The following is an 11,687-nucleotide window of genomic DNA, read 5'->3' on the forward strand; positions in this document are numbered from 1 at the left end:
ATTGGACTTAAAGATGGCCACCAGCAGCACTGACAGTACCTTTTGAGAAATGCAAATTACCGGGCCACACTCCAGCCTTACCGAGTCAGGATCTCTAACAGAGGGAGCTCAGAAATGTATTTCGACAAGCTCACCAGAGGATCCTGATGCATCATAAACTTTGCGAAGCACTGGTCTGAGCGTCCGCGGGTTTTAAAGCTACCCAAGTGATGTTTGGACACGAATGGACGGTGAATCACAAATGGCCAGATCCGTTTAAGTTACAAATTGGTAATCAAGACCCCCGTGAGGGGAGTGAACTTCCCTGTCTCCCTGCAAGAAGCTGTGAGGCTCTAAGGTTAAAACTACTCGCGGACAACGCCGCCCCCAACTAGTCCCGTGGTCTTGCGCAAACTATCCCGTGAAATGGATGCAAAAGTCGCACCTAACTCAAGAGGTGACTGCAAAGATCAAATGAGACCCAAATAAGTCTACTACCAAACACCACCCCGCTGGGAATAGGGGCTGAACTAAAGTGTACATCCATCTCCAGGCGCAGAGCGGGAAATGCCTACAGGCCCCTGGGACCCCGCTGGGCGGATTTCCCTCTAAGAGGGATGAAATCGGGCTCTTCGGAACCGCGAGTCACAGGGGAGGGGACTGGGGGAGAGGGTTCGATCTCTGGGCTTCTTGGTTTGGTCTGAGTGTGTGCATTAGTCTCTCGGCGAGGTTGGCTCATTTGCTGGGGGCGCCAAGTCCCGCTAGACCGGAAGCAGGAGCGCCGCTGCCCGGTTTGGGCCCTTTCGTCCGCTGGAAGCCGGTGCGGCGCCCGCCCGGACGCCCGCGGGTGTTGGCGGGGCCTCTGCCCGATCCCGGCCAGCTCTGCAGCGGCCGCCGCGTCGCGCCCGGGCTGCTCCTCGCGCCGTCGCCGCCGCCGCCCACCTGGCAGGAAGGCCGTTCGTCCCGCTGCTCCCGACGCTGGGCGCGCAGCTCCAGCCCCGCGAGAGCGCCAACCTCCGGCTCCTCCCACTCCCGCGCTGGCTCGAGGCACTCCCCCCCGACGGCCGCGGCGCAGAGGCTCTAGGGAGGGAGGGCGGGAGGAGACTGCGCAGTGGGTCCCGGAACAAGATGCTGACCGTCGGCCAGGGTGGGGAGTACGTGCCTGGGAGGGACTGAGCTGCATCACCAGCTCCGGGATGGCGCGCACGCGGGCACATTCGGAGAATCCCGCCTTGGGACTCGCCAGCCCTCGGGACTGGGTCAAAGCCCAGCCTTTCCCGCCCGCCCGCTGGGTGGCCGGACTCGGCCAATCGGTTCCCGAAGTGAATGAGTTACTGGCCAATGAATGAGCACAGCCAGCCTCCGCCCCCTAGCCTCCTGCTGGCTGGGCGCCGAGCGCGGGAGGGCGGACTTGCACTTCCCCCGGAGGGAAGAGGTCCGGAAGAGAGGCCACTGAGCCCAGTGCTTTGTAGCTCTTGCGAATCCCAGACAGCGGTACCCGCACCGTTGGACAGATTCTTCGCATCCGTGAGTAGCGCTCTGGTCCTGAGTCGGACGTGGAGCCCTTAGGGGGTGGTTGTCAAGGGCACTAGACAGAAGGACCTTGATCCGGAGCCAAAGAGGTTTTGAGGGTGGGGGGATAGGCAGCCTCCCATTGTGGGAACCCACTTTCCGTCCCCCAGCTTCAGAGGTCAAGAGTTTTACTCCTGGAAAGACACATTGAGATCAGCTAGGAAGCTGCTTCCGCCACCGAGTGTTGTGCGGGGGTGTTGGGGGGGGGGGCGGTGTTAAAGCGCAGATTCGGTAACTGCAGTCCAGAGGTACTGAATCCTGATCTTTGAGGGTGGGATGTGGTATCTTCCTTTTTAACAAGCCCAGAGTGGGTAATTCACAGGAACAATAAAAGTTTGGTTTACACCAGATTCCTTAATTTACAAACGAGGAAACCGAGATCCCCAGGAGGGGTGTAGGGAGAGGGTTTGACGTTTTGGGGTGGTTCTTTCCTGGCCTTACCTGGTTTCTTCCATTGCTGCTCTGATCAGTTGTCACCCGAATGCCTGAGGGGAACCCTCTTCCTGTATCCAGAGTTCTGTCTGTGTGGGTCTTTCCCTTCTGTGTCCTGTGAACGTGAACACGTGCCAACTTCCTCTCTCTCTCTCTCCCTCATATCAGGGATTACACCTGGCTCTGCCTTTTGCAGCGTCCCCTGCACCCTGGCCTGAGATCTCTCAAGCAGTCAGCCGCAGTAATCCTAGGGTGTACTGTATTTGTCAATGTCCTCAGTTACAGGAGGTCAGAATTATTCCATCTTTTCCCTTTAGGTGATTCTTCCCCTGGCTTCTGAAAGCTTCATCAGCACGTATGCACTGACTGATATTTGGCTGAAATGTCAAGGGGTACCCACTGCAGATCTCGGATTCTCTGGGTGGCTGTCGCTCTCTTCTCTCTAGTACTCTGCCCCACAAACTCCAGCCACGTAGGCCTCCCATGACCCTGAGTTTGTCTTCTCAACTCAAGGGAAACTGCCAGGCTCCATTGTGTGTCCCTTCCCTGAGAGATGGTCTGGAAACACCCCCCAGGTGGAAAGCTAGACGGCCATAGGGATTACCTCATTTGGTTTCTCTCTCTGAAGGATGGGAAATCACTGTTCCGCACTGCCTGGTGCCCAGTGTTTGAAAGTTGTTTCACATACTGTATTCTTTTTTTTTTTTTTTTTTTTTTTTTTTTTTAAGTCATTGTAAGTGGGAAGGTAAATCCAGTCCTTGTTTCTGTAACTTGGCTGGAAGCGGAAGTGAGTCATATTTTCTGTGAACTCATCATGAATTCCATGAAGCCTGAAGAGAACCAGTCATCCAGTGCTACAGAAAATGGCCAGAGTACCAGACCTGAAGTTTCAAAGGTGTGTCCACTTTTTAACAACTCTTTGCTAGAGCAGCATACCTAACCTTAGCATGCTATCAGGATTCTGGAAGGGGATACGCTCATAGAGGATGGCAGTTATAAACCCTTCTTCCGTGTTGTGAAAAATATATTTGGAGAGATCACACATATAAGTGTTTGTGTAAAGCCAAATGATAGTGTATGAATCAACAATGCAAAGTGTGCCGTTTTAGACAACAGGATCACTGACAAACAGTGTAGACACTTGATATCAGAAGGACAGACAGGCAAAAAACAAGAAATACAGTTCATGCTTACTGAGAAATTAGTGTGTACCTGGAATTATTTTTGTCACTTCCTATGGATTATCTCATTTGACATTTAATAAAACAATACACGGTGTTATCATCCCTATTTTACTTTTTAAAGATTTATTTATTTTTGAGAAAAAGAGAGAGAGAGAATGCGTGGGGGAAGTGCAGAGAGAGAGGAAGATAGAGGATCCAAAGTGGGCTCCACGCTGGCAGCAGTGAGCCCAATGAAGGGCTCAAACCCACAAATCCTTGAGATCATGACCTGAGCCAAAGTAAGATTCAGCTGACTGAGCCACCCAGGCACCCCTCTCATCCCTATGTTAAAAATGAAGAAACTGAAACCCAACTTTCTTAAAGTTGCAAAAATAATGAACGTTAGGGCAAGGATTTGAATCTGGGGGTTCAGACTTCACAGCCAGCTTTTGACCAACACAAAGTATGCAAATCGTTAACACCAAATCAAGATATAAACAAGTGCTTTTGGAGTGCGGAGAGAAGAGTGCTTAATTCACACTCAAGAAATTAAGGCAGGATCATATGAGACTTGCTCTTAGTGAATAGAATTTCACCAGGTAAGTGTATCCCGCGTGAGGGAAGAGTGTGAGTAAAGTCATATACACATAAAAACATATTTGGGAGCAGTATAGTTAGATTTGATCATATGTAAGAATTCGAGAATGTCGGCTAATAGTGCTGGAGAGGTATTTTGGTAGAAGATTATAGTAGGCTTTATTTCCATTAGAACTTTTATTTTCTCAAAAAGAATCCTCTACTTGTGAAATAATAAAATGGTTTCATTGGATTAAAATTAAATAAAATTTAAAATTAATTTCCTCTGTTCACTAGCCACATTTCAAGGGCCCAGTAGCCATATGTGGGTAATGGCTGCCGTACTAGACAAGCAGATATAGAACATTTTCATCATTGCAGAAAGTTCCATTGGACAGTGCTGCTCTAGATTAGGGACCTCTGTGGCCTTGCTGTTCCAGGTGTGGTCCACACACAGCAGCAACAGCATTGCTATCTCCTGAGACCTCTCTGTGATCTGCATTTTCACAAGACCCCCCGGGTGATTCTTAGGCACATTAAAATTTGAGAAATACTGATCTGAGATACCCTGAAGATTCGGTACGGTGAAATCTCATTGTTATTAGCATTATTTGCTAATATTTACTTCGCTTGTACAGTATCGTTTCAAAAGAGGAAATGTTTAGCCCTGGGAGAAAATAAAACGGATTCATTGGTTCATCTGTCTGACAAGTGCAGAGTTCAGCGGAGCTTTAATGCAGCAGTACACCTGGCTTCAAGGACTCCTTTGTTTCCAATCTCTGGGCTCTGCTCTTTGTTGTTGGCCTCTGTCTGGCCTTCTGCATAGTGACGACAGAACTCCAGTAAGTTCAGAGTGCATACCTGCATTGGCTACCATTCAAATAATGAGTCCATCCTGGTACCCTGAGAAGACTTCCTTTTGCATCTAACCCTTCCACGCTACATAGCTCAGCCATTCCTGCACAAAACCGTGTGATTGAGGAGGCACTTCCGGCAAGCGAGGCCTGTCCCTGAGCTGGCGCAAATTCACTTTTGTACACATGTATGGCTGCGACAAAACGGGAGAGAGGTGCAGTGGCTTTCTGGAAAAGAGCTGGGGTATCTTCCTCTTCTTTGAACCCCATGCTAAAGTATTTGGGTTTCATTCTGTAAGTGAAGGAGAAGTTATATACAGGCTTTATCCTTGTATCTTTAAGGAGGAGATTTAATTTAAACTCTAAGCTAAATATTCACGTTAAAGGGCTACACTGTTCACTATGGTAGCCACTAGCCGCATGTGGCTATCTAAATTTACATTCAACTTATCTAAAGTTAAATAATGAAGAAAATGAAGAATTCCGACCCTTGCTCACACTAAGCATACTTCCCCTGAGGCTGCCGTATCCGGAAGGATAGATGTTGGAGATCTCCATCTGAACAGCACTAGTCTAAGGCATCCACTTCTACAACAAAACTACAATGTAAAGTTTCCAAACTATTTGGAGGGAAAGTGAAAGGCGGAGGGGGAAAAAATCTAAAAGAAGACAAGAGAGAAGGAGAATATAAGTAAATCTGGGAAAAGCTGGAAAAGGAGAAAATAACTAAAAAGATAACAAATGAATAAAAAAAGATTGGTTATCTTACTGGTTGTGTGAAAGACTTTTATCACTACTTTCAACCTATTTATTATATATGCAGTAAAATTAAATCTTTTCCACATATAGTTCTCTGGCCTATGACAGTTACCTGTGGTCTTGTAATCATGACCAGAATCAAGATGCAACAGAGTTCCATCAGCTTAAATAATTCTCTTGTGCTCTGCCTTGTCTGACACTCACCTTGACCCCCTGGTGATCAACAATGTGTTCTCCAAGTGTTGCCTTTTCCAGAATGTCATGTAAATAGAGAGGGGCCAAGATGGCAGAGCAGCATGGAAGCTTTTTGCTTCTCTAGTTCTTGAATGCAGCTAGATCAACACCAAACCATCTTACACACCTAGAAAATTGATCTGAGGATGAACACAACAATCTGCACAACTTGAACTGCAGAACTCGGCAGGTATGCAGCGTGGAGAGGTGAACTGTGGGAGAGAGAAGCCACAGAGGGTAGGAAGCTGTTTTGCAGTGAGAGGATGGAGTTGAGGGACAGTATGAAAAAAGCACTCCCCCCAAAAGCAGCTGGAGAGAAAGTATGGAAACACGCATAAGGGACTTAACAAGAAAGGGAGAAAGAAGAAAAAGGATAGGGTTTAAATACCATTAAGACTCTATAAACAGAGGAGTGCAGAGCTGAAAGAATCGTGTAAATAGAATCATATGCTGAATCAAGCCTTTTGGGTCTGGCTTCTTTCACATATAACATGGCATTTTAGATTCATCCAGGTGGTTAGATGTATCAGTAGCTTTTTCTTATTGCTGGGTAGTATTCCACAGTACGAATATATGAGAGTTTATCCATTCACCCATTGAAGGATGTTTGGGTTTTTTCCCCAGTTTTGGCTTTTTTTTATATATATATTTATTTTGAGAGAGAGAACAGGAGAGAGGGAGAGAGAAAATCCCAAATAGGCTGCACACTTTCAGCACAGAGCCAGACATTGGGCTCGAATTCACTAGCGGTGAGATCATGACCCAAGCCGAAACCAAGAGCCAGAGATGATCAACCAGCTGAGCCACCCATTTGTGTCTTGTATAAGTAAAGCTGCCTTGAGGATTTGTATACAAGTTTTTGTATGAATATCATTTTCATTGCTTTTGAGTTCTTGCCTATAGGCAGAATTGCCAAGTTATAGGGTAAGTCTATGTTTAGCTTTATAGGAAATTGCCAAAATATTTTCAAAATGGCTCTATCATTTTGTATCCTCACCACCAATGTATGAGTCCCAGCTGCTTCACATTCTTGCCAACATACAGTATTGAAAGTTTTCCTGATTTTACTCATTCGAATAAGTGTGTAACAGAGAAGTATATAATGGTCTCACCTTGTAGTATAAATGCATTTCACTAATGACTAATGATATTGCATATCTTTTCATGTTCTATATAGCATTTATGTATCTTCTTCAGTGAGGTGTCTGTTAAAATCTTTGGCCTGTTTTTATATTGGTCTTTCTGATTTTTTGTTGTTGAGTTTTGGGAGTGTTTTATATATTTTGGAAATGAGCCCTTTGTCAGATTGCTTTTCTTGTAATCTTTGTGGATAATTTATCTCGGTTTGTGGCTTATCTTTTTATTTGCTGAATACTCTTTTGGCGGGGGGCAGTTATTGACTTTAAAGAAGTGCATTTTAACATTTTTTTCTTTTTTGGATTATGCTTTTGGTTGTATCATCAGAGAACTCTTTCCAAACCTAAGATCACAAAAATTTTCTTGTGAGTTTTCATCAAGAACCCTTACAGTTTTAGGTTTGTCTGTGGCCCACTTTGCACTAATTTTGTGTGTATGGTGAAGTATGTGGATCATAAAATAGTAATAGGAAACAGTGGCTAATTACTTAGTTCATTTGTTTGTTCATTTTGTATATGGCATCTGGCACAGTTTGTTGAAACATCTACCCTTTCTCCACTGAATTGCCTTTATACCTTTGTTAAAAATTGAGCAAAACTTGATTGGATCTGTCTTCCAGATTCACTGTTCTTTTTTTTTTTTTTTTCCTAATGTTTATTTTTTTAAATTTTTTGATGTTTATTTATTTTTGAGAGAGACAGAGACAGAACATGAGTGGGGGAGGGGTAGAGAGAGAGGGAGACAGAATCCAAAGCAGGCTCCAGGCTCTGAGCTGTCAGCACAGAGCCTGACTCAGGGCTCGAACTCACAGATCTAAGTACAGCTCTACTAGTAAATAAGTAATGTAAATTTACAAAAGCAGTCAAATTAAATGGCATTTCATCTATCAGTTGGAAGACATTTAAAATAACAGTACTGAAATCCTCTGAAGGAGCCAACCATACGGTTGGTCTCTGGGCATCAAGGGGAAAAGGAGCAGCATGAGTTGACACAATTTTTCTGGAAAGCAGCTGGGCACCATATATGTTGTGAAGTACATTTATAACCTTAGTGTCTGTATTTCTACAGCTGGGAATCTGGCCTAAGGAAATATCCAGATGTTCAGCCAAAATGTTTTACGTATAGAAATGTTTGTCCTATAAAAATTTGAGACAATCTAAGTGTCCAGCTACAGAAGAATGAATTAGAAATTATTGTACAGTGAACTATATCCTGTGGCCCCCAAAATTGTTTTCCAAAGGTTGTTTGATGGCATGTAATGTCATTAAATTTAAATGTTTAATGACATGTCAGCCAATGGCAGATTGCTTGGCGAAGAATAAACTCATGCAGCTTAGCACAACTTCAGAAACCTAAGGTTTGTATCTGCACGTAAAGTAAAAGAAATGAATAAAACAAAATGTAGAATGGTTATCTCTGGTGATGGAACAATGATGGGTAATTTTTCTCCACTATGCATTATCCAGTATATTACTCAATTTTTATTCAGAATAGCTACTAGTTTTATAATTAGACAAACATGAAATATTATTATTAAAGGAGATTCTCATTATGTTTTTAATCTTTCCTTTTTTCTAAGGATATGGCCATCAAGCAGACCTGCCCTAGAAGACTTGCTATTCATCTTCTACCTGACATAAATGAGTGTGGCGGGACCAGTAAGCTTAAAAGTGAAGTCAAGCATGAAGCATCTATGGAAATCCAGAACCCAGACTGGGACACCCATAAAAAATGTTATTTTACTTTTACTTTTAATGAAAACTCGAGGAAATCTGACCGTAGTATGTTTAAAGCACATGGTAAACCCGATGAGAGTATCTACTCAGCTCTGAGAGCTAATGACAATTTCAGTGAAAGGATGGAGAATCATTTGAATAAGCACATTCTTGTTTTTGAAGAAAAAACAATAGAAGGATATATAAATTTAGGAATGCCTCTCAAGTGCCTACCTACAGGGTCCCACTTCAAAATAAAATTTAGTCAAAGAAAGGGTAACCAGGAAGGTGATCAGATCTTGCGCCAGTGTGAAAATCCATACATGGAATGCGTTCTTTTTCACATTGTTGCTGTTGGGAAGAGGATAAAGAAGATTCTCAAGATCAAGGAACTTCATGAAAGAGGAACTACACTTTGTATCTATGCCCTAAAGGGTGAGACTATCAAAGAAGCTCTAAGCAAGGATGGCCGATTTCGGTCTGACCTGGATGAATTTAAATGGAAAATAATAGAAGATCATAAGATAATTCATGGAAAACGTTCCCTGGTGGATTATGTGTCTGGAAAAACCTTAGAAATGGACATTTTTAAGAAAAACGTTGCCAGGAAAGGTACCCATAAGAATATTAAACAGGAGAATGAAAATACCACTGAAGAAATCTGTCCCTGGGATCTGATACAGTCTGAGATCAGGGAACACGAACCAGAGGAAGATGGGGAGACTGAAGATGTAGAATACAACAGAGAAAAAATTCTCCCAGCTCGGAATCTAGGGCATGATATTGAAAGTAAAAAACAACGGACAGTTTCCAGAATTAGTAATTATTACAATAATAGTTTCAACAGAAAATATAGGAGAAACAACTCACAGGTTAGGCAAAGTCCCCATCCAGGTATGGAACATGTTAATCAATATATCCAAAGGACGGCAACTAACCTCTGGCTGAAGAATTTCCAAAGGTTGGACAAAGTGATAATGGATCAGTATCCAAATTTTAATGAAGAGACTCTCTGGATGAGAAAGTATTTTCAGGATGAACAGAAGAAAACCAAACTGCTACCATTTCAACAATTCAACATTTATAAAAAGTACTTTGGAAAAGTGACCGAAAATTCTACTTCAGTTGCAATCTGTGAAGATCTTATTCATCTTAGTAAGTCAGTTGGGTTCATGAAATGGGACAATAATGGAAACACAGGCAACGCTACTTGCTTTGTCTTCAATCATGGTTATGTTTTCACCTGTCGACATGTAATACATCTTATGGTGGGAGAAGGCACAGATCCAAGTTTGTGGCCAGATATAATAAGCAAATGTGCAAAGGTAACTTTTGCTTATAAAAAGTTCTGTCCTATGGATGTTGATTGGTTTTCCATTGAGCCATGGTTTGAAGTGTCTGATGGAACTCTAGATTACGCCATTTTAAAGTTAAGAAAAAACGTAAATGGATTTCCTCCAGGCCTGTTTGGACAGATTTCCTCTCAACCATCTAGTGGTTTGATTTATTTAATTGGTCACCCAGAAGGCCAGGTCAAGAAAATAGATGGCTGTGCTGTGATTCCTCTAAATCAGCGGTTAGAGAGGTACCCAGAGCATCATCAAGATGGGGTGGTAGGTCCCCATGCTGCCACTTATAATGCTTTCTCTATGTTTACCCAACGAAGTTTCCTATCAGAGGTTTGGAGCACAGATACACTTAGCTATGATACTTGTTTTTCCAGCGGGTCCTCTGGCTCCCCAGTGTTTAATGCATCTGGCAAGTTGGTTGCTATGCATACCATTGGGCATTTTTATCAACGTGGAGATACAGTATATGCCCTTATTGAATTTGGCTATTCTATGGAGTCAATTCTTTGTGATGTTAAACAGAAAAATGAGAGTTTATATAAATTATTAAATGAAGAGAAAAACGAGAACCATGATGAAGACCAAGATAACAAGTCATTTCAAGATCATCAGATTGAACCCATAGAATATTAGGAAAAAGATGTTTTCAAGAAAATATGCTAATAATTTAGAGTATTCAGGGCTGTTTCCATAAACTATAATGAATATTCTTTTTTTAATTAGAAAATGATGTGGATGTTCAAAAAAATATAACAGTTCAAATAAATTCTGATTTTTTTGGTCATTGGCTTTTTTCTTATTTGAAACAATCTCAAACCTCACTTAAAATACTTAGCTCTGTTCTATACATACAACAAATTTGGTATTTGCCATTCTAAGTACATCGGATGATACATCTATCCCATCTTCCTAACTGGTGAGGTGACCCCTGTTCTCTGAATAACAAAATAATGGGGAAATACACTTTTAGAGTGAACAAAATAAGATGTTCCTCTAAAACTCAAAATTCTTTGGTTGTTGGGGCCCCTGGGTGGCTCAGTTGTTAAGCATCTGACTCTTGATTTCAGCTCAGGTCATGATCTCATGGTTCATGGGATCAAGCCATGCATCGAGCTCTGCACTGACAGTGGAGAGCCTGCCTGGGATTTTCTCTCTCCCTCTCTCTCTCTCTCTCTCTCTCTCTCTCTCTCTCTCTCTCTCCCTCCCCCTCTCAAAGTAAATAAATAAACATTTTTAAAAAATTATTTGGTTATCTTAATTTTTCCCTTTTGGGCCCCTGTAACATCAGCCCTTATTGCAAATGACAAAAGAAAAGTCCAACTTTTCTGTTCTTTCCACTAGTTCTGCCCTTCTGTGGAAGATAGAAGCATGACTTAGTCCCTATCCCCACCCTCTTATATCCAGAGTCTAGAAAGCTAAAGTCTACGTATCTCTGTCTAGTTTGCAACTAAGAATCTGGGTATAAATCAGATGCCTCAAAATAGACTCACTTGCCTGTTATTTGGAAGATAGAAATAAGGTGGAGACCATCTTTCTTCTGCTCCTGGAAAATGCTTAAACACTGAGAATAAATTGAGGGTTGATAGGGGTGGGGGGGAGGGGAAAGTGGGTGATGGGCATTGAGGAGGGCACCTGTTGGGATGAGCACTGGGTGTTGTATGGAAACCAATTTGACAATAAATTTCATATTAAAAAATAAAATAGTAAACTTTGGTAAAATTTTTAAAAAATAATTGGATGCCTAGGAATAAATAAAACAAAAAAAAAGGAAAAGAAAAATGAGTGTCTAGAGTCACATCTAGTCCTTAGCTTCATGTGGATGGAGAGGTGACTGCAAGCAGTAGCAGCCAAAATCTGCATTGCAAGGCCTAGTCATTTGCTTTGATAATGTCAACAGGCATTTGTAACAGCTTCCTC

General features: G+C 42.7%; 1 protein-coding gene across 1 annotated transcript; it reads left to right on the plus strand.

The window, feature by feature from the left end:
* The first annotated feature begins 1,097 nt into the window (after positions 1-1,097).
* Positions 1,098-10,847, plus strand: FAM111B (FAM111 trypsin like peptidase B). Its single transcript, XM_042959044.1, has 3 exons — positions 1,098-1,506; positions 2,712-2,878; positions 8,286-10,847. Exons 2-3 carry the CDS (start codon positions 2,798-2,800, stop codon positions 10,401-10,403), a joined length of 2,199 nt encoding a protein of 732 aa, XP_042814978.1. The 5' UTR covers positions 1,098-1,506; positions 2,712-2,797; the 3' UTR covers positions 10,404-10,847.
* The last annotated feature ends 840 nt before the right edge of the window (positions 10,848-11,687 follow it).

The sequence above is a fragment of the Panthera tigris genome, chromosome D1, assembly GCF_018350195.1.
Source record: "Panthera tigris isolate Pti1 chromosome D1, P.tigris_Pti1_mat1.1, whole genome shotgun sequence".
Taxonomy (NCBI): Eukaryota; Metazoa; Chordata; class Mammalia; order Carnivora; family Felidae; genus Panthera; species Panthera tigris.